Here is a 23,732-nt window from a genome sequence, read left to right as displayed (position 1 = left end):
TCGCGTTGACGATATTTTTACGTTAGAGACAATGTGCACACCTTTGGAGATTTTTTTTTTTTTATTCTGTGGACGGTGCTCCCACGGAGGCATTGTTGGCTCGGTGCCAGAAGTGACGATTGCAAAGGGCCTTATTTATGGATGCCCCGCCGCAGTGGTCTAGTGGCTAAGGTACTCGGCTGCTGACCCGCAGGTGGCGGGATCGAATCCCGTCTCCGGCGGCTGCATTTTCGATGGAGGCGGAAATGTTCTAGGCCCGTGTGCTCAGATTTGGGTGCACGTTAAAAACCCCAGCTGGTAAAAATTTCCGGAGCCACTCCACTACAGCGTCTCTCATAATCATATGGTGGTTTCTGAACATTAAACCTCACATATCAATCAATCAATCAATCTTGTTTCTGGATCTGCGCACGTGGGCAACGTTCATTGGCAGCCTGTATACGCAGGGTTGTTGCGGACAGCCAAATGAAACTGTAATTAATAAAGCAAGGTGTGGGAGCAAGCTGGTCTAGATAGCGTTTTCCCTGGTTGTTCCCTTAGTCCATTGTTTACCATTTTTCCACTGCAGCTGTAAAAACATGTAATTAAGGAGTTGACAACAATACGCACGTTTTTCTACTAGTCCACGTTATGTGAATGATACAATAAATGTTCAAGGATGACTGTACGCTGTCTGCAGATTTTGTCTGCACTGCTGAAGGGACAATATGTCACCTTTAGATGTATGCTACTTCACACTGTTACGCCAATGAGAATGATTAAAACTGAGTGGTCATACATATATATGCCTTTACATTGTTATACATATATATGCCTTGTGTCAATAATAAATTCAATTAGAAGTTGCACCCGTTCGTGTTTCATCTGTATAGAAAAATTTTTGCTCTAGTAATAGATTATTGGAGTACCAACTAACTCTAACCCGTACCTTGTTAATCCGTATGTCTGTTCTGCACGACAGTACCTTATATCGACGCGTTATGACACCGCCTAGTACTGAACTGCTTCTCAATGTTCCTCAGCATCTGCGACCATCTATTCTCTCGCAATCACACCATGCTCCCACCGCTGGCCATTTGGGTGTTTACCGAACTTATAATCGTGTGCACCGACATTTCTACTGAGTTAGCCGCTCTGTTCGGTGCAACGTCGCTTCCTGTGAGCTCTGCTAACGCTGCCATAGCCTTCTCTCTCCTACTGGATACCTTCAGCCTATAGCCATTCCTAGTGAACCATTTGTTCATGTCAGCCTAAATCTCCTTCGCCCTTTCCTGATGTCGTCTGCGGGTAACAAGTGGGTGGCCATAGAGACTGATTATGCAACATGTTATGTCATTACGCGAGCGCTCCCTATCAGCTGTGCAACCGGTGTCGCTGACTTTATTCTCCATTAAGTCATCTTACACCATGGTGCTCCTGGTTAACTGCTGACTGATTGAGATCGCTGTCATAGACACTGTCAATAAGCAGTGCAGGGGAAGAGGATTGCTTGTTTATCGAAGGCAAGTAGAGCTGAATTTGTGCGGCAACATTACAAAATCGTGAGGTGGTGAGAGCATACACAAACGAAATATGTAAATAGATAATGCACTTGCATATCTGCAAACTACAGAAAACTTCACTGTTGAGTGTTGATGCACCATCTTGTTGCTTTCATTCAGTGAAGCCATAGCCCTGAAAACACAGAGACTGAGAAAGAGGTATTTGAAAGAATGTGATTTGCCGACAAATAATCATTTTGAAAGATACAAATGTTTTATGTAATTGAACAGCAACTTCATTTTGCAACTTCAGCTGCACAATGCATGGCTGCTGGCTTTATAGCAAGGTGCTGATGACTTTCTTGAAGAGGCGGTTTCGTGCCTTCGGAAACGCGTTCTTCAGCATTTAATTGGAGTGATGATGACCTTTGTTCGGAGGATAGATATTTAGCAAATTACTAATGTGGGCATACAGCAGGAGATATCTTAAGGCTTTTCTTCCCTGGCTTCAACTAATGCTCATCACCTTTATCCTACATCGCAGTCATTTTTGGATTTTCTGTGAACAACATCCACAGTGCACTCTTCTTGCTATCGCTCGCCATCATGACTTGACAAAAGAAAGTACTGTGCACACCAAAATGTAATAGTATCGCAATACAATAAGCGTGCACCGTGTGGACTTTGCCGACGGTTAATCTGTGCGTGATAGATGAAGGGGGGGGGGGGCGAGAGGAGGTGAATTCGGTAGGCCCTGAGCGGAGAGAAGTGGACAGGTGCATTTTGGTCTCATCAGGTTGGGGCCGCCTTCTTCCTGTGCCTGAAGTCTTGGGTATTCGAGAGTACTTGGTACAAGGGGGAGTTCATTTTCATCTATGCAGTAGGGGCACCGCCTGCTCATTCTACTAGCGTACGAATATGCGTTATAAGGAAAACGAAGAGTTGCACTCGATTGCTGATTGCCTCTCAGTCATGCGCTCTGGCCAAGAGAAGTTATTATGGGGGTCGGGGTGCCGTAACCCTTTAATTTAAAAGTTTAGATTGATTAGTTTGAATTGCTAAATGTCAGAAAACAGTTATGTATAATTGATTAATGGTGTACCTTTAGTCAATCGTTCATCAATTTTATTGTCCCTACCTATTTGCAGTGCCAGTAGCCTTTAGGTTACATTATCAAAACATTTTCTTTTTGCCTGTTTTCAATATTTCTTGCCTGAAACCTGCCAGTGGAAGCAAAATTGCCTGTTTTAAGAGCCAGTATGTGGCGAGAGCTAACAAAAGTACTTTCTTGCCAAACTTTTTCGACCCAATAAGGACTGTGGAATAACATGCAATGTGCATGCATCATGTCGCACAACCAAATTGTTATATCTTCAGGAGTAGCAAAAGTTTCTTTCAAGATCGAAGTTTCTGTCGGTTGTTTTAATCGCAATTGATCTCTCCATAGAGGTGTGTTGGGCCCCGATTGTTTTCAATCACTTCATGCTATGTACCTGTGCTTGAATGTAGTGACAGCAATTGTGTTTAACATTTAACATTGCAACAGCTAGAGTAGAAAAAGTGCAAGAAATTTTCACAGTCACTTAAGTTGAATGGTGTAGCGAGAACAATTAAGGGCACCGGGTAAGCGCTATACGTCCCAGGCATTTTTGGCCATTTTGAGGTACTGTTTTTTCATCGACCAGTATGGACATTGGCCTAATTTATATATCATTTTTTCCACATTTCCTGCTCTTTTAACTGAAGCAGATTTATTTAAATAATTCTAGTATTATAAATTACCACAAAAACCTAAATATTGAGGTACCGTATTTTCTGGTGTGTAAGATGCACCTTTGTATAAGACGCACCCCCCGCCTCTCGCAAGTTTTCATGCAAGAATCGATATATAGACGCACCGGTGTATAAGACGCACCTGTAATTACTTGCTTTCTGCAAAGAAACTTCATGATGTGCGGTTGAGCGAGCATTGTAAAATGCCGTACTTAACGTTTCTGAGCGCTAGTTTGAAGAAAACATATACAACGCCAAACTTGAGAAAAAAAGTAATGCACAACCACTCAAACGTCTCACATACTGCTGGAAAAACACTTTATTCTTCGAAACTCCCAAAGTCCTCGTCTTCTGACGCGCTTTGGAATAGCCCAGCGAGCTCTGGCGGCAGCGACACTGGGACCTCCTCTGCTTTGTTTTCAGAATCGCTGCTGCTGCTGTCATCATCGAGATCAGGGGCCAAGGATGCTAGTAGGCATGCCTTATGGAACCCCGCGATTATGGTGGCCTGTGACACTGCGCATCCACTTCGCAACTTCGCAAAATGAAGCAGGCCTCATGCGTCCAGTCACAGTGTAGCTGTGCTCGCCGTCAGACATCCACGACTCCCACATGCGCGGCAAAATAGCTTTATAACTGGGGTTCACTGAAATGTCTAGTCTAGTGGTTGAAGCATTTTTGTCATACCGCTTGGTATAACGGCAGCGGTGAAATTCTTTGCCTTCATGCATTTCAACGTCAGCTCCGTTATATGCGCCCGCATACTATCCAAGACCAGGAGCCCCTTCTTCGCATGAAAGAAACCACCCAGTCGCTTAAAAAAGCATTTCTTGAGCCACTTGCACATCATTTTTTCGTCCATCCAGCCTTTCACGTTCGCTTCTATGACGACGCCAGACGGGAAGGCCTCTTTCGGCATCATCTTGCACTTAAATATTAGCATTGGCGGAAGTTTTTGCTTGTCAGCGCAACACAGGAGCACAACCGTGAAGTGCGCTTTTTCATGGCCGCTAGTCATGATGGTGACGGCCTTGTCACCTTTCAGTGCCACACTCCTCTCTATTGGCATGTCAAGCGTTAGTGGCACCTCGTCTATATTCATTATATGGCTGTCACCTATGCCATCGTCTTCAATGGTTTTCTTTATGAAAGCCTGGAATCTCTCAAGCTTGTCTTCAAAGTTGACTGGCAGATCTTGATTGATTTGTGGGGTTTAACATCCCAAAACCATCATATGATTATGAGAGACGCCGTAGTGGAGGGCTCAGAAAATTTCAGCCACCTGGGGTTCTGTAACTTGCACCCAAATTTGAATACACAGGCCTACAACATTTCCGCCTCCACCGGAAATGCAGCCGCCACAGCCGGGATTTGATCCCGCGACCTGCGACTCAGCAGCCGAGTACCTTAGCCACTAGACCACTGTGGCAGGGCTGGCTGGCAGATCTTGGCACATGCTTGTGCGGGTCATCATCACCATCCCTTTGCAATGCATAAATCTTGAGCATCAGGACAGCCCACCAACGAAGTCAACGGCGCCCATCTCCTTCGCTAGCGTCTGTGCTTTGAGATGCAGCTGCACTGTCGACATCGCCCAACCTTGGGCACGCTGCTCTAGTATCCATGTGTGCAGACATCCCTCAGGGACTGGCCATCGTGACTTCTTGCTGCGGTCAGCTTTCTTGTCACTCTTCATGGCCTGAAGCTTGTCAGTTAACTGTCGCCATGATCGGATCATATTTTTGGTGACGTCGAAATGATGGCTCGTTGTCCAGTTCCCTTACTCCTCAGCATACTTCACAGCGGTAAGCTTAAACTTTGCTGTGTTACTTTTACGCGTAGCCGCCGTTCTGCAGGAGAAAATAACAAAAGCGCAGACCATCTAAACGAGTAAGATTGCAAATGGCGACTGGCCCGACTCCCTTCCCACCCACCCATCCTCCGAACGGGAATTCTGCACACGCCTATGGACGGACAATTCCACCGTTCAGTGTGCTCGAAGTGCTGGGAGATGTACCTCTCATCGAAGTGCAGCTCGCACAACTCCGAGTTTTCTTGAAGGAGCTTGTCAGCGCGTGAGATCGCTCTCCGCCACTGCGCAAACAGAGCTTCGTCCTTTGAAACGCTGAACAACGCATGCTTCTTTTAAGCTGACTTGTAGCCTATAGTGCATACAGAAGCATTGGTGTCAGAGTGCCACCGCACAAAAAGAAACAACGACGAATGCGCCTGATGAAACTGTTGGAAACGTGCAAACAACGTCTAAATGACTGCGCGCGCCCCCATGCGGCTCCTCCGCAGAGGCTTGAGTGCGCTTCGTAGGCGCCGCTTGCCGCTTACCACACATCCCTATTCTAGCCACTGCAGCCGAACCGAACTTTGATTGGGTTGGATTGGCGCACCTATTGCCATCTTACGCCGATTTCGCCAAGTGCAGCTTCCGAAACTCGCACAGCTTCCGTGAGCTGAAAACTCTCACAGCGCCATTTTGTATTTTTGTTTTTGTTGTAAAATTGAATTACCAGCATGTTGAGTCTTGGTTCTTATAATTATGATGCATTATTTGCATCGTATTGCTCTAGTAGTTTATAAAAAAGGCAAATCAGTGTCAAAACAAGTTTCTCCCACAAAAAACTATCTTAAAAAATTGGCGTAAGACGTTGTATAATGCGCACCTCCGAAAATTTTGTGGAAAAAAAATTGTTTTATACACCGGAAAATACCGTAATTGGTATCCATGAAACTTTGTAACACAAAAACTGTAAAGCACATTTCAATTCTGCTTTAGTAGTTGGAGACTTTTATGTAGAATAGAGGAAAATATTACGAACAGTTAATCTTTTAATACTTAGGAAATAATGGTACTTATTAATAAAATATATGGTTTTGAGATAATTCAGCTTAAAAGCAAACATACTTTGTCACAAACACCATTGAACAATTTTATATAACAGCTACAAGCTTGGTAATCATTGCCAAAGTCAATTTTTCATTTTGGAGATTCTGGTATTGCTTGCCTTGCTTCTTTTGTGAGCTGTCATACAGCTTTATCCACATATTATTCTTGTCTGTTGGGGCATACCCATTGAGACCCTGCACGCAATTCGCTTGGAAGGACACTGCCAAGGCTCAAAGGTTCAACGATTAAGAGCTTGCTCGTTCAGCGTTCAGCACCTCAGCTAGCCATTGACATTTATTTGAATTTACAAAGGGTTGTACTGCTTGCCACAAAATGTGCACTTGCTGAAGACCAGTGTTACCCTCAGCATGTCAATAGAGGCTGTGCCAGCAGTTCTTTACTGGGGTGGGGGCACTCAAGACAAGCGAGTTTCTTTAGGCGGCAAAGAGGCTGGGCACGAATGCGTTGTGTTGCGACTGTGCTTTCTCAGGGGGTGGGGTAAAGGAGGGGCAGGCAAAAATTTTAAGAAGGCTACAGCTCCCCCACACTCATTGGTGCCATTCCACATCTCGAACTTATTGATCAGCATGACAAACACAAGGTGTAATGAAACTCGAAGCTAAAAGTGTTCAAGACGATTCGCTCCGAAGACTAAGTGCAAGTGTAAATGCTCACGCAGTCTTTTAAATGCCTTAGAAGTTACCTAACAATTTACTTCACACAGCTGACTCTATAGAAGTGTTCTGGCTTTTGTGTATGTTTTGGCTTACAGTCCTTTTTTTTTTAAATGGACTGTAAGCCCAGAAGTGCATATGAGCGGCTTGGCCTGGGATATGTGTTCATTTGGTATTTGCTTTGGGAAAAACTTGTTTATGGCCACAAAAAAATTACTGTTTAGGAAAGCATGGATATGACAAATATGCCTTAAGAGACACTCCAGATTGACAAAAAAAAAACGAAATAATTTTTTTTCAATTTTGCCCTACCCCGTTGAATTAAGCTGCCAGTCACAGAGCATGCTAGAACAAGGCCTGTGTGCACAAATACTCTTTGTGCAGGTGGACTGGACCGAACCATGGCTGATGTGCCTTGTGACCTTCCACATTGCGACGTTCAGCCTGACGCTGCTTACTCGAGACCGGGGCAATGTGCAGGCTGTCTTGTTTATGATAGCATGTAAGTAGGCTATTCTCTCACATTCACAGCAGTGCTCTCTGTCGAAGGTGTAGAGCTGTGCCAACACTGGTGCTGTGGCTTATCAATTTTATTGTTTACCTTACCTCAACTCGAATGTTATTTGCCTATTCATATGATAATTTGCAGAAGCCTTTTAATTGTAATTGATACATTCAGTGTCAAGTGTGTCATGTGGAAATTGGTACATAATCGCTGCACACGGCCTACCTGTGTGACCTTTTAGTTGAATAGTACAGCGAACATTGCACTATTATAGGAAACGTGATCATATGGTTTGACCATTTTTAAGAAAATGGGATGCTGTCACATTACGTAGATGTGCCATTTTATCACTCCCTGAATTCTAATTTTGCCATGTTTATTTAAGGAACAAAGTGAAAATATAAGAAGAAAATAACTTTATTTAAAAGAAAAAGAAAATGGTAAGATGTGGAAGAATTGTCTCCCCCTATATGGCGGCCATGAGATTTTGCGCTCTGGGGGCTTCCTCGGCTTGCTGAAGGACTTCGAGTTTCACTTCTGGGTCTTTGCTTAGCAGTGCAGTCTTCCACTGCTCTCCACTGGGGTTTTTGTATTTTCCCCCGTCACTGAGGGGCAAGCCCACACTCAAAGGGCTCATTTTTTTTGTTAGACAAAATATTAAGATCTGTTAGTTCTCTTTAATATTATGTCCATATATTTTTAACATTGAAGTGTAACATTAATTAAGGCTAAGCGACATATGTTCAGAGCAATGGTAGACCTCATGCGGAATGACTTAAATATGAATTTCACATTTTTTTACATTTACTTCTAATAATATCTCCTATACTTTCCTTGGCACAATTGTCTGTCAGTTCTCATTACTATAGAAGGTTGTAACTTTCTTAATATGAAACCATGATCTATTCTGGAAACGAAGAAAAGGGGGGGGGGGGGCTTGATTCAGGTAGACTAGGAAATGCCAGAGGTGGTGCAGTAAGCTAACTCTGGCCATGAAACAATAACAATAACTTTCCTGTAGACATTGAACTAAAGAAAATGTCAAAGTGCCATTCGGAGCTTTGTCAAGAATTTTAAATCATCTTGGCATCTTCATGAAATTCAATTAACAACACATTTCTTTTATTTAGTGTTTTGCAGTGCAATGGAAGGCTTTCTCTTGGTTGTAAATAAACCTGCAGTGGTTGATTCCAAAAGCACATGGATATTTTCCAAGCTGAATTTTCCATATGGGCTGCCTCTGAAGAAGTCTCTTTTTTGTCAATGCTGAGAACTAACAGTCAATCATTCCAATTTTGTATTTTTGCCATAAAAATGCTGATACCCCTCTTATTCATTAGGCTCAACGTTCCACTCCTACAGGTGTGAGTGCAAGTGCATACCTATTAAATCTCCCGGATTACCTGAGAGACTCTCGTATTTTGAACGTTTCTCCCGGTTGTACGGGTCATAGAAAAATCTCCCGGAAATTCAGTTTCGCCCTGCGCGTTCAGTGCTTTGTCTGGCCACTTGAGAAAAGTTGTCTGGCCTCATTGTAAAAAGGATTCTTTTTTTTTTTATGGATGGTAGCAAGGTTGAACGGAATTCAATGTACATTTCCGAGATGCGAAAATAGCCCCAGAACATGTTGCCTGCTGAGTAGGAGCTGCAAAATCGTGCATGGCTGTGCAGTCTTTGAAGGTCACGCTCATTAATGAAAAAAAAAAGAAAACTATTGTAGCAGAGGTAGGGCAGTGACCCCCATGGTCATTCCTGTGCTGCCACATCTTTTCGTGGAAATTCTTGGTTTTCTTATGTAGGAAGTGGGCAGTCACACGGTCAAACGCCCCGTCCCGTCACGCCACCAGTTTTTGTACCAGACAGATGACTGCTGAATGCTTACGCTTCATATTACACATCAGAGGAGATTGTGGCTTACAAAAAAGATTCTACCTGGCCCTCGTTTCGCGCTAGTGTTTTCCAGGAATGCCAACTAGAACGTAGCTTCATACCACGCGATTTTGAATGGACCTTTTTCACGGGCACCATCTGCGCATGTGTACCGGAAACGCTTCAACGACCCCTCCCCGAAACACTTTTATGGCTCTTGGCCTCTGAAACCTGTTGGTGCACCATCTTGTAGGCAATGGGTGCAAAGAAACGCACAAGTTCGCACGCTGTCGCGTTGACCAGAAAACCACCAAGTTTGCTTTTAACTCTCACCGCTAAAGGCGCTGTATCTGTCATGAAAAAGGTAAAATGCTGGTGCCGCAACGCATGCGAAATAGAAAAAAAAAAGAAAAAAAAGGAGTAAGGCAAGAGCCGGCGCCTCCGACCAACACCACCTAGACTATTCACATGGTGTTGCTCCGACAGGAGCGCTTGCTTGATGTGAGATGGCTGGGCGAGCGCGCAATTGCAAGTGGGCACACGCACTGAGGAATTCGTGGCCTTTTTTGTGGCTGTTCCATCGTGCGGACGCACCCGCTCCCCCTGTTAACCTTTGGGGTGGAGGGGGGGTTTATAGTCAGCCCTTCACATTGACATAATAGGGACGTGCGCGAGGACTCGGGCGGACAGGGGGGGGAGGGGGGGGTGATGCAACGGACTTTTACTCTCCCACACCTGTACCCGGAAGGAGAACTGTGCATGCTTCACCACACCTTTCCTTTATGCGTTCCCTTTCCGCTCTCCCTCAAGGAGCTAAGCTGTACCGTGCTTCTGCCTAACCTAATGGCAGGGCTTTTTTTAGCCGCTCGCCACGATTAACCGGCGTTTCTCCTTTTCGGAAGTCAGAACTTTTTTTAATTTTTTCCCTTTTTTTTAATACAATCGTTTTCTCCTCTCACTGTCTCTTTTATCCCCATCCCCCTTACCGAGCGCTTCTTCTCCATATCCTCACCTTTTTCCTCCAACATTCTTGTTTTTTTTTTCTGGATTTTTTTTAACTTTTTTGCAAGGGTTGCCAAAAAGAGCCCGAGCTACGAGCAGAGAAGGCCTAACTGCGGGAAGGTGAGTGGTTTGCAGGACTGTATTATGGTCCCTTGCCCGATGAAATAAGTCGTAAGCAAGCGACGACAGGCCTCACAGACAGGCCTCGCACGCAGAGCAATGTTATCGCATGTGCCCTTCCCGAGCTTTCTCGCTAGTGTGACGGGCAGGTAATTTCATCTCTGTTTCAGCCGTGTTCGTCCCTAACTTTTTTTACAGACGATGCGTAAGCGATGTTATTAGTTTGGACTCTGTACAGATCAGCGGCGATCGCAAAATTTCGTTGACAGTGTTCATATAATAGGTGACCGGCAAAATGGGCAATCGCAGGGAACTGTGGGATACGACTGCTTCCAGTTCGACGCTCCACACTGATCAGCTGCGGCACGCTCGCATTATTGTACTGCTCCGTTGAAAAAAGCACCTCTCCATGCAATGTCAGTGCTTTAGAAGTTTTTTTTTTTTTTCATGAAAAGTAGACGAAATAGTCCTTATATGCCATTGCGAACATTTATCGCGTGTTGTTGAGAACAATATTCATGAGGCGTTGAAAGGAACTAGGGGAATTCTTTAAGCCAAATGGCGTGTAGGCAAACTCGAAAAGCACTCTATAGCAAGTAAATGCGGTCTGAAGAATGTATGTGGGCTCCATTTCGATTCAAAGGAAACCGCAAGAACAGTCGAGTGTGGCATTCACTTGTGCAATGCCAAGACTTGACTAGATTGACTCAATCGAGGGGAAAGGATAGGCATCCCGAACATCAATTGGGCGATAGTCTACGTTCAGGCGTGTGGTGCCATCGTTTTTCCGCGCTAGAACAATGGAAGATGTCCGAAAGCTCTGTGAGAGTCTCACCACTCTGGTGTCGCTCATCTCCTGTAGGGCTCGCTTGTGGGCGCTGAGGAGCCTGGGGTTGCAACTCTAAAGGCACATGTCACCTGTGTCAATGCGATGGCGCAAGACAAGAGTGCGGCCAGGTTGCTCCGTGAACATGGCCGTGAACGGTTCCAGTGCGGGCACGAGCTGTCGTTTCTGGATATCCTAAAATGGATTTTTGTCGACAGCTTCGAGTATCTTAGATGGAAATGTAGTTTTGCCGAGGAATGGGATCGAGGTATGCACGTCATATAGGGAAAATGATGCTGGGACAAAACGATGCAATTCCCCTGTGCAGGTACATCGGAAGCCGTCGTTTTCCAAGTCTAAAATGACATTTTCACGTGTGATGAACTCGCGACCAAGTAGGATAGCGACCGCTACTCTTAGGCAGTAAATTGAAAACGCTGCGTGCAGATCATGCTCGCAAAGGAGAGCTGGAGATGCACGGAAGCTGACGCCCTTTAATAATGCTCCGTTAGCAGTTCTCAAGCGCATGCTGCATTGAGCAAGCTTGATGACACAGACGAAAAGTGTCATCACCAATGAGAGAGACACTACCGCTAGTGTCCAAGAGCGTGGCTATTTTTGTGCACAAAACGCGTACCCTGATGGAAGGTACTTGACAAGAGTGAGCACATTCGACGCAGCAAATGTTCACTCTCTGTAGGTGTGGCCCTGGGCGGTGTGGGGGAGCTGATTACTACTATGGGCCGTGGCCATTTCCCTGGTAGGAAACGCACCGGGTTGAATGTGGCAGAGGTCACTCATTCCGGTAGTGTTCACACTAACCACATCCACAGCATGAGCCAGCTTGGTTCATCATTATCAGCCTGACTACGTCCACTGCAGGACAAAGGCCTCTCCTATGTTCCGCCAATCAACTCGATCCTGTGCTTGCTGCTGCCACTTTATACCCACAAACTTCCTTCCTAATCTGCCCACCTAACTTTCTGTCTCTCCCTAGCTCGCTTGCCTTCTCTTGATTCACGTCTCCTCTTAGCCCACTTGCCAGCCTGGTTCATGTTTTCAACTTCAGCTTTCAACTTTATTTCAGACAAAGAGAAATAATGTGTACATTGGTTCTGTCTAGGAGGGGTGAGAAAAAGGCACGAGTGCCTGACTGAGTGTCACGCCCTTTTCTAGACATACATAAGTCAAACATCAGTGGCAGTATCAAAAATGCATACAAAAGATTACGTACATCATACATCTTTAGGCAAAACATATACAGGATTTCATAGATATATACATTGTTCTATATACACATAAGACAGAAAGATTTTCTAAGTATATGTACATTATAGACTGTAGCAAGGTAAAAAAAAAAAACGGAATTATTCTTGTATTGAAACGATGTATGAAGTTAACTTTTTTTTAGCATTTTATGTGCATTGTTTCCTTCACCAGGTTTATCACGGTAGAAGGATGATTTAAGAAATCTGCTATAAGTGTAAGATTCTTTTTGCATACCATAGTTAGTTCGCATGAAACCTTTATTATATTTAGTTTTTCTATTTTCGTAAATGTGTCCCTTCCCCAGGAATTGCCAATAAAAGCTGTCCTGGTATGACCTTATCTTCTGGAATATTGCAACGCCTAGCTTCTTTTCTAGTATGTGATGCATTGTTAATATGGTATTTGCTTTAGAAAGTGGAGCAGAGTGAGTTAGATATGGCACATTTTCAATAACTCGCATAATATGTTTTTGTAGAATATGCAGCTTTCTAAGATTAGTTTTTATTGTTCTCCACACAAGGAGACAGTATTGTAACTGGGAATCAATTAGTGTGATGTATAGCTGAATTTTTAACCATCGTGGCAAAAGTTGCTTTGCTCTACTTATGACACCTATTTAGCGCGAGATGCGTCCTGTGAGATTATTGACATGAGCAGACCAGGTGAGATTTTCTTCCAAAAGAACACAGAGAAATTTATGCATTCTTACATACTTGATCTTCTCGCCACGTAATTTCAAATGTACGTCATTCCCGATAGTCTGATTTCTGGAGCGAAAAATTATATTTTTAGTTTTCTTGGTATTTAGTTCAAGTTTATTTACAATTAGCCACTCAGCCAGATTGTTGAGCCATTTACTGCAATTGAAGAATATGTAGATGCTCTCCTGAAAAAAAGGCATTCGTTTCATCGGCGTAAAGAATTATATCTGGCGTCAATGGAATATTCCCTATATCATATATATATAATAAGAAAAGAAGTGGTCTAAAGATGGAACCCTGAGGAACACCGTGTTTAATTGCCCCCAAAACTGATTTTGAATTATTGGTGTCTGTGTACTGGTAGCGGTTTGTCAAATAACTACGTATGAGGTCAAAAGCAAGTCTTCTAACGGCGTATTCGCTTAACTTTTTTTATTAAGATGTAATGCTTAATAAAGTCAAATGCCTTTTTAAAATCAAGAAATATCCCTAGCGTATACTTTTTGTCTTTAAAATTCTTAATTACTTTTTCTTTGATACATAAAAGAGCCATTTGACTTGACTTCTTTTTCTGAAAGCCGTTTTGATTGCCTTTAAGTACATCATTTATAGTGCAGAAATTTATAATTCTTACATTAATCATTTGTTTAAAAACAAAATAATTGTAATACCAAGATTTGCCTCTAGTTGTTCATGTCATTTCTGTCGCCTCCCTTAAATATAACTGTTACTCTCGCGATTTTTAGTTTATCAGGGAACTTGCCTGTAGACAAAATCAGGTTGCATATCTGTGATAAAGGATTGCTGATTTTGTCGACAACTGCATTTATCGGCTCGGCTTGTATCTCGTCACCGCCACATGCGCATGCATTCTTTAGCTTTAGTATTTGGGATTTAATATCCCCCCAATACCCTCCCAATGCCTGTGGCCTATAAGCAGCACAAAAGGGACCTTCGAAATGCTCTCGGCCAGTCTGAGGGAGTGGACCAGTTTGGTAGCAGCAGATCGTCGGTCGGGGGAGCTCTAGAAGTCCAGGACCCCTGCCACCGCGGAGAGTTTTCGCCAGTAGGGCCAGGAGAGCTGATGTCTCTGTCCGGGCCTGCCACAAAAGGTCGTGGCTGAGGACAGTGCAACGGCATTGTCCCTGCGTTCGGCTCTCTCCAAGCACAGGCTGGCTCGAGCGCAGCATCGGTTGGTGAAGGTGGCGTGTAGTGCTGCTCCCAAAAGAGTGTCTCCGCAGTCAGCTGAGCAAAGCTTGTAGGTTCATCAAGGAAGAAAAACAAACAACCAAAAAGAAATGACTGAAAGCGTGGATGGCAGCGTCGCAAGTGGGGACAACCCGACAGAAAAGCACCTGCATGGCCCAAACATATTCTCACAGACCCTCATCGGGATGTTATGTCTGGATGTCCAGCTCATGCCGAACATGGTAGTCGTAGTCCACCAGCAGGAACTCTGCCCAGAAGACTGCGACAAACTGGTCCTAAGACTCGAATGGGGGCTGGAGACGCCGCCAACATTTCACGGCACCTATCAGGACAATGGGCTGAATCTTCTGGAGCAAATGGAGCTTCAAGATGCCTTGAACAGCCCTGTAAATGGAATGGTCGTCCAGAAAATGAATGACTGATTGCCTGGTGGATTGCCTTGTCAACATTGGAACATCCAACCTTGGCAGGGCCGTATTGTGCGTGGGCCCGAGAGCTAAGTCTGCGAGCCAAGCCGGGATGATCTCAGGATCAAGAGGAACCATGGGTGGATCGCGCGACGATCAAGCAACTTCGCCATGTGACGGCTGCTGCTGACCACCGATTTTTGCCGCATCGTTAGTGTCAGCCTCATCCTAGACTCCAGGAACGTCCACGTTAGTTCTCGAGGCTGCTCAGTGAGTCGAGCGGGTGTCCATGGTAAACAAATGTACTCACGCGAAAGGAGGCTGCAATTAAGACCATGAAACGCACCACAACCGCTAACAAGAAAAAGGAAGAAGACTCGTGAAGAAAAACACCTTGACTATGACAAAGAAACCTTGGTGTCCCTCTCTGAGAACTACCAGCTGACCCCAGGTTGGGTGGCAATTGTAGGCTCGGGGCTAAGGGTCAGGTGAAGCCCTCTGAAAACAGACAGAGACAGTGTTAAGAACATGACCTTCACTGACCATGCCCAAGCTCGATTGTCCAGCGGCCGTTTTTTCCGTGCCTGCGTGAGCTAGTGCGCTCGAACAACAAAAACTAGGGTAATACCCACGAAGTGCAAATGTGGCTATACATTATCCAGGCCACACTCACTGCTAGAATGAAGGGGCGATCAGTGGGACAACTTGCCAGTGATTCCTGGCACTCACTACATATCTGGTGAGGCTGCACTGCAAGCTGCAGTACTCACGCTGTTGAGTGCCTTGATCTCAGGCATTAATCAAGAATTTTCGTCGGCACATTCCTTGGAGCCTTAGTCGGACACCTTACACTTCAGCCTTCCATTACTAAGCATATTGCAGTTTTCTCACTGCATTTGGCCCATCGCCGTACCGCACATCTCCAGGGTAACAGAGCCACCACTGATTGTGTGAAATAACGTACAACTGTCGGGCTCTTCGATTTTCCACTTCTGGCTACCTGTGGGCTGCCAGAGCGCGCTAGTTTTTCTCAAGTTGCTCTACCGCCCCCCACCCCTCACCCCCTTCCCTGTGTCGCTCTTTCAGTTAACGTTTGTTTTTTTCAGGTTGGAGGGTTATGGCTACCCGCTGAGAGCCTGAGGGTCACCGGACACTTCCAGGACAATTTAGTCCTGGAAGCTCTTTGGAAGGTTTTGGACAGGTTTTGGGTTAGCAGACACTGAAAAGATACGATACACACTTGCCGCCATCTTTGTGGGGACTCAACGGATTGCATTGCGGGTGCTTGGAAACTGTTCCTTCGCTTGTCATTATGCATGGCTGTATCTTCTAAAGCCTGTCTCGCCGTGCAAGATGGTGTGATTACAAGCAGAGGCGAGCGTTTGAAACTACTGTTTATCGCTTTAGTTATGTTTCCCCTGAAGCTTCCTTCCGTGAACAATGCGGCGAACCGTTACCTGGTAACTGCGTCGTTAATGCCTCAAAGATTATGTACACGTTGGTACACACTCATTTAGACAACTTTTGTGTTATTTTTTTTTTTTGTAGTAATCAATTGTGGTGCTGTGCCTGCTTTGGTGCACTTAACAAAGACGACTGGGGTCGAACTAGCTTGCTACGTTTTTGTATGTTTGCCCGAGTGAACCACTTTAAAACTTGAATATTCGGTCCTGATATTGGTAAAATGTCCTGATTGAATAAGAGAGATTACGCCAGTTGTTTTTGAGTGTGTGATGCTCGCTCGTCGTGAACTGCATTTGAGCGTACTTCGACCTATGGGCCAGCATATGTGGTTGGTATTATCATGCCCCGGAAACTCTCAAGTTCTAGCAATGGCCGTAGAGGGCAAAAAAAAAATTGACGTCGAGCTCCATCGAGCTGTGCGTACAGTGGAACTACTCACTCCTCTTTTGAGGACGTATAAGTTAGTGTCTATTTTCCCTTTTAGGGGTGCTCAATGCGGCTAAAATTTTTATTGCAGGATGTATGAAAAAATTGTTAGAGGTGTAGTTACCGTGTCTTTTTTCATAAAAATAGTGGGAAATTTTTTTGTAGTACTTCTAATATTAATACAAGTGCGGTAACTGTTTGAGTTCAAGTATTGAGATTATCTCGACGCTCAAAAACCAGCAGCCCGTCGGCATCAATTGTGTTTCAGTCAGTTAATTTGGTAAAATTGTACTTTTTATCGATCGGCATTATGAAGCTCCGTTATAAACTTTGATACATCAATGTGAGTTTGTTTGTCAGACTTTACGTGCTGCTACAACGAAGAGAACGTGTCTAAAGCCTGTGAACCATGTCAGTGGCGGCGCTTCACCAATGTCGAGCTGCGTAGCCTCCATCGGGAAAATTCAACGCCAGCTAATTGCTCAGAGACTGCCTACAAAAATGGAATGATCATACATAATGTGGGCGTGCTGGTCAGTGAGTGAAAATGCACTTCTTTGCATCTAAGCATGACCCTTTTCATTTGCATGTGCTACTGTGTTTGTCATTTCATAAGGCTTTTCGGCTTGTCCAGCTAATGTGATGCACACCTTGCAAATGTTTAAAATTGTTTACTTTGTTCTCACGTTCGATAAAAACATCTTTACTGCTAAACATTGTAACACACATCGCATCATAAGTTTTACCTGTTTATGCCCAAAATGAGCTGCAATATATGCTCATAAATTCAAAGCATGGTAGAGCCAAGTGTAGTACACATTTATACAAGTCTCAGCACCATGTTCTGACACTTGTTTCACTTTTCACAGTTCAGTTGGTCCATAAACAAGGCACAACTACCCATAAATTGTAGAAGCCAGTGATTATTTTGCATGCAAAAATGTAGTTGCAATATGCACCTCACAACAGGCGGGAGCATCAATACTTGCCAATGTTGTCGTCTGCGTTCCCCGACGAGCAAAATGACTGCTGAGCCAGAACAATCACTTCAGTTCTTTTTCGGAGAAGTAGCAGATTTTGCTCTTCAGTCTGACATGCAAATATAACTCTTCAGTCTGACGTGCAAATATTTAAAGATTAGGAAATGGCCCTCACTTCATGAATAACCAGCATAGAAAATTTCATTATACAGATTCGACTGCAATGATTACTCGCTGCCTTTTTTTCAAAATTGCGACCATGACTTCCAGCACTTCTCAGCTGTCTAGTGTTATTAATGTTTCAAATGTCCCTATTGTACGCTTATATGTCATGTGCAGTGTATAGCGAGTGCGGTCCTTCTTTTTTTACAAATGTATACTTTTGGGAACATCAACAGGCATCCTCTAGCTCGTGTGTCAGCTGATCAACAGTGGGCCTGCAAGGGCAAGGGTAACTCAATCTCTGAACTAGTCATTCGTGACAACTTTCACAGAATGTTGACTTGCTGAAATGTTTGACTCAGGTTTTCATCATTCGCCAACTTTAACTCAATTGAAACGTGTGTCACTGCAACTTTTTTACATCTTTTGAAACATTAACTAAGTTCTATTTTCAACATGATCCTGTAAATGTTGTTTTTCCAGGATGCACGTGCTTAGCACAACTGTAAGTTGATCTAGTTTGTCGTAAAAAGATCAAATGCCCAGGCAAGAACACACATATCAAACACAATATCAAGAATAATGTTATATTCAGGGATACCTAGCACAACAGTGGGGGGTCATTTCTTTATATTCAACTAGATGTGCCTCTCGCCAATGTGTTGTCAAGTATCATATTGCGGCTGAGGCTTATCGTACCAACACGGCACTTTTTGAGGGCATGTATGGTGAGAAAGACAACAGGGTACCAAGTACTGTGAAAGTGGTGTCCAGTGTAAATATCGTTGTCTGAATGAATGAGTCAAGCGGTGACGCTGCACAATTTCAGCGGGTAATTTTTATAAACAGATGGCTATTACTGCAGAGTGACTTGTTGAGCGAGTTGGTTCCTTCTTACGGAAGCTTTTGGCGTGAAATTAAGACGAGAGAATGGCAAGCGCTTGTCCGTTCCTCTCGTGTTTATTTCACGCCAAAAGCTACCGTAAAAATGGCTATTACTGTTTTTTTTTTTTGCCTGTGTTGTTCAACTCTGTGAGTGGCAGTGTTCCTTGTTTAAATGTATACTGCTACATTTCGGATTATCAGTAAACAATGTAAGCTTACTTGCTTCGCGTGTTTTTTGCCAGTTTAGGCCTCCTGGCGACATAGCAGAAATATTTATAGTAAGTTAGGCTGGCGCGTGTGCGAATACTACCCCGCCGCAGCAGCGAATAAGTGCCCATAAGCCTACAGGCGCGCACCGCAACCACCCGCACCCACTACCAAACCAACCACCATATTGCCCCAATGCTATGATGATGATGATAGTTTTAGCAGCGCCACCTCTAAGACAGATCAGTGCACAACGCCACCGCTACCCTTATTTTCGTTGCACTGTCACAGATACAGCTTCTCTTCTTTAAATAGTAGCATGTAGGTATTCTGTGGTATTATGTTACTCTACTAAGGGTTGATGCTAGATAGAAAAAAACAAAACCGAAGATGTGTTCACAAAGGTATAAATTTTTTTATTGCCTATTCCATCGTTCGCTTTGTCTTTTTTCACCTCCTAGTAATAATGCCGTGCAGTGTGTACGCTTATGAACTGTAGTAGCTCAAATCAATGCTGAGCTACATGAGATTTTGCAAGTGCCACTTAGTACTGGAAAAGAAGTCCAGGCAACTGCTAAAACTCAAAACTAGTCAAAAATGCGTCATTCAGAAGGTCATTTTAGATGCAACGTGCACTCGTGATACCAATACCGCCGCATGTCTGAAGTTGAGACTAAGATGTAAGTTGGTCAATACGGGTTTGCGACGTATACTACGCGATAACTGAGCAGGTTCATCCTCGAGCTTTTTTTGGGACATGATCACTTTCGTGATATATTGCGTCATGTTCTGCAGTGAATGTTACATGTACTAAGCAGACGTGAGCTTGAGACGCTAGTTCTCGAGGCATCGTGCGCCCGCTGGCTGTTTTGTGTGGACACTGCGAGTTGCAAGTGATCGTGCAAGTGTACAAAAAGTCATACTCCAAATGTGTAGGTTCGAGGATATTATTTCAGCTCTTCGGCAAACTTAGCCATGTATTTGCGAGCGGACAATGCAGAAAAAAAAAAACCAATGCACACAGGGCGCATTGTTTCATTGGTTGCCACGGCGGTAGCGTTTGTTTATGTTCATGCTGGCTGTCCCAGCATTTGATTTTGCAATCTTCGGGCAGCTTCGGGTTGTCTGGTGTTCCCCACACACGTGATTACGACGCTGTTTCCTGTCTCGACAGGAACTAGCTGGCTGACTTGCTGGCTAGCTCTGGCTGCCAGAGAGCTGCCAGAGGCCGGAAAATCGAAGATCTCCTGTGGTTTATTTGGGAAGAACCTGCTTTTACTCTTCGTTGTAATCTGATCAGCATCATTATTTTCATTTACTCGTCACAGCTGCTATACAAATGTTGCTGTAAGCTGCTAACTTTCTTTGATGCCTGAACCCACTACAACACAGACCACCTTCTCATAACAGTAATGTCATAGTCTGAAGAAACAGGACAGTTTGAATAAACCTTTCTAAGATACATGCGAAAAGCTCTTCACCATTCTGTTAAGTTTACAGTGAGCCAAAACAGAGGTTTTGTTGTAAGTAGAAATCTGCATATTCTGGGTTTTTTAGAATGAGAAATCAAATCGGACATAGGGAGCCTCCCCTACATGCAATTTCTTAAGTCCTTTGCATGATAAAGGCCTTTCCCAATGATGCGAGCCGATTTCCTGCAAACTTAACGTTAGAAGCTCCCTTAACTTTGTACCTTCTTTTCCATCTCTTGGTAAACATTCTATTGCTCTTTCTATTTGCTGGATGTCTGTGCTATGCATTATTTGACAAGCCCAAGTCCATTTATGTCTCTTGATGTTTGCTGGATATTTGCAACTCCTCTCTGTTAACCATGCTGCTGCCCTCCAATCCCATTATGTCATTCCGATCATTCTACATTTCATTGCACACTGCGTGGTTTTCAGCTTTTTTTCTAGTTGTTCTGTCATGGCGTATTCAAATAGTTAGGCGTTTGAGTGCCCTGGAAAGTAGGGGGGGGGGGGGGGGCGTGTGGTTGGTAGAATTCGAGCGCTCAAACTACCTTCAGTTGGTTCTTTCCGAGCGTCAAACTCCTAAGTCGGAGCGTGGTGTGATTTGGCTGGGAGGATGGATCACATGATTATCAGGCAGGTGACAGCGCGAGTGTGCATTTCGGAAGGAGACAACGCTGAACGCATCATACTGTGTGAACATGTATTGTTGATGGCGTTTTTAAGTGTGTGTTCACATCTACAAAGCCATAAATGCACCTTTTCAAAAAAGAGGCAGCTAGTGATGGCAAAGAAAACATCATTGCTGTTGTGACAGCAGTTCGCAGAAATTGCCTTGAAGCTAGCAGCTAGGATGACGTCGATCACCAGATTTATGCGCTGAGCTCAGATGCCTGTCACCGGGGTAATAGCGATCGAAAATGACCACCTAACTGGTCAGCGTCATTAGTCGATGCAGCGCAGGAGTGTTTACTCAGTGGCTTCCTATGCCAGCTGCACAGTGGCACAGACACGGTGCTCCAAGAATACCTATTTATTTGATTAATATGCTGCCTCATCATTCTGATTATGAGCTGCCTCTGCATCTGCAACTCTGAGCCAGAGGATCAAAGTGGCCAACCGAATACTCCATTGCTCTCCATGTTTCAGCCCCATACATCTAAACTGGCAGTATGCAGTGGTTGTATACTTTTCATTTTAATGGTAGTGGCATATTTCCTGAAATTATTTGGTAGTGCCTGCTGTATGAGTTACAGCCACTTTGTAATCTTTGGTGAACTTCTTTTTCATGATTAGGTTCTCTTGTAAGTAGTTGTTCTAGGTATACATATTCTTGTATATGCTCGAATGTAGGTTTTTCCTTAAATTTAAAATTCTTTCTGTTTCGCAAGACCATCATCTTTGTTTTTGCCATTTTCATGTTGACCTTAATACTTTCTCGGTTTATTTCTTCAAACACAGCATGCACACTGAGCTCCTTTGTCATGTCAACCTTTGGATGGTCTACTCAATAACTAAAGCGAACATTTATAAACTGACACTAGGGGTGTGCTACAGGTAGCCCGAGCTCAGCACAGCTTGGGGCAGGGCCAAAGTTTGGCTGCTTGATTTTTTTTTTTTTTTTGAGTGGGCCGGGTTAGCTGCAAAGCCTGTATCATGCCGACAACATTGCCTGAATATCTTTCTAGCTTGTCACTAAGAACACACAAGATGAGCAGGGGTGCAAAAGCTGCACCAATTGTCACAATTCGATATGATTCCCGATTGTGGCGCCGAGCTGCGCCAAAACGAATTTGAAATTGTGCCACGCTGTGCCGAAATGCCGAGCTGGACTCGAAATTTTTTTCAGGTGAACTAATTTCGGCGAGAAATGCAGACCATGTTGGCCACCTGTAGTTTGCGACAATCCCGGCTGTGGCGGCTGCATTTCCGATGGAGGCGGAAATGTTTTAGGCCCGTGTGCTCAGATTTGGGTACACGTCAAAGAGCCCCAGGTGGTCGAAATTTCCGGAGCCCTCCACTACGGTGTCTCTCATAATCATATGGTGGTTTTGGGACGTTGAACCCCACATATCAATCAATCAATCATGTAGTTTGCGACATTAGTCAAAGCGCGCAGACCCTAACTATAGTGCCCCCCACCCTACGCTTGCGAGACGCGATCGACCAGATAAAGTAACAACGCTGCCCGCCCATTGGTCTGCTGACAGCAATGGATACCTATCGGCGGGACAACGAAACTTCGACAAAAATGCGTTGCTGCAACCACCAACACTTTGCAGGAAATGTAAACTTCCTAGCCTGAAAACGCGGTTGTGGCTTGTTAGGAACTAAAGGTGGAACCGTATGCCGCCTTTTCCTCGTTTGAACAAGCTCGATGTGCTGTGAACGCTGGCGTTGCCAGCGACCATGTTGATTGTCTTAGTAATGGTACAAAAAAACTTTTTTTTTTAAATCTTGAAGCTACGTCGTCTCAGCCATGGTCCTGGCGATAGATATTCGGTACCGTCGCCAGGCCTACGGGGGTGCACCGTTGTTACTTTACCTGATCAACGCGCCTTGCAAGTGAACTGAAGCGGCACCTAACATACGGTGAAAAAAATAATAATAATAAGAGTGGGAAGAAATGAGGGGGGGGGGGGGGGTAGTGGTTAGAAAATTTCTAACCCGTGCAGAAAATGCTGCTTAACTCTTTCGTTACCGCGTCTATTCAAATCGATCACCTGTGATTGATGCTTTCATTTCTTGATTTTGGCATGTTAAATTTGTTTCGCGTGGGCCCAGCACTTTCTAGTAGTTAGTCCAGCCACTCAGCTTTCAGAATAAATTTGAATTTGCCCGTTGTAGTTATATAGTGATATTTGAAAGACGTTTGCGTGAACCAATGTGCGTGTGTTGTTGGGAAAATGCACTATGCTGGCGAACTTGACAAGAGTGCGTGCCCCACAAGATTATGCTATAGTAACATCGAAGCTCTGTAATCAAAGAAACCTTTGCTAGCCAAATATCAAATAAAGAGTCAGCTTCGCAATTTGACAGTGTTGAGCAGTAATAATTGACAGAAATTTATGCCAGCTTTTCAATAAAGAGCTGTTGCTGGGAGTCAGGTAAAATTTCTTCTACAAAAATATTTCTGAAGGTCCGTCGCATGTTTAAAATATTGAGGTAGCCTTCTCAGTCAGTTTCCAGCATCTTAGGTTTCACTTGAATCATTATATGAAACACAGGGTTACATCTAGTGTCACTAGTCGCTCCTCATCATCATGGACGCATGGGTGCACACCAGCACTGCAAAACATACGCACTGCTCGAAACTGTCTTGCAACGGCACCTGAGTTGAGTGAGGACGAGCTTGGAGTCCATGGATAACAGAACTCAAGCTTCAAGCTTTGTGCTGACGATGT

At 44.2% G+C, this 23,732-nt stretch overlaps 1 protein-coding gene across 2 annotated transcripts in view; it reads left to right on the top strand.

The window, feature by feature from the left end:
• Nucleotides 1-23,732, top strand: part of Tmem18 (transmembrane protein 18) — a 126,447-nt gene that overhangs the window by 31,372 nt on the left and 71,343 nt on the right. For both annotated transcript variants that reach the window (XM_037420226.2, XM_075886395.1), the window contains exon 2: nt 7,212-7,329. In XM_037420226.2, the coding sequence (XP_037276123.1) occupies nt 7,212-7,329 (118 nt within the window). The remainder of the gene's footprint in view (nt 1-7,211; nt 7,330-23,732) is intronic.

Source organism: Rhipicephalus microplus, chromosome 2 (assembly GCF_043290135.1).
Source record: "Rhipicephalus microplus isolate Deutch F79 chromosome 2, USDA_Rmic, whole genome shotgun sequence".
Lineage (NCBI taxonomy): Eukaryota > Metazoa > Arthropoda > Arachnida > Ixodida > Ixodidae > Rhipicephalus > Rhipicephalus microplus.
Note: the sequence above shows the minus strand (reverse complement) of the source record. Positions and strands in the feature narration are given on the sequence as shown.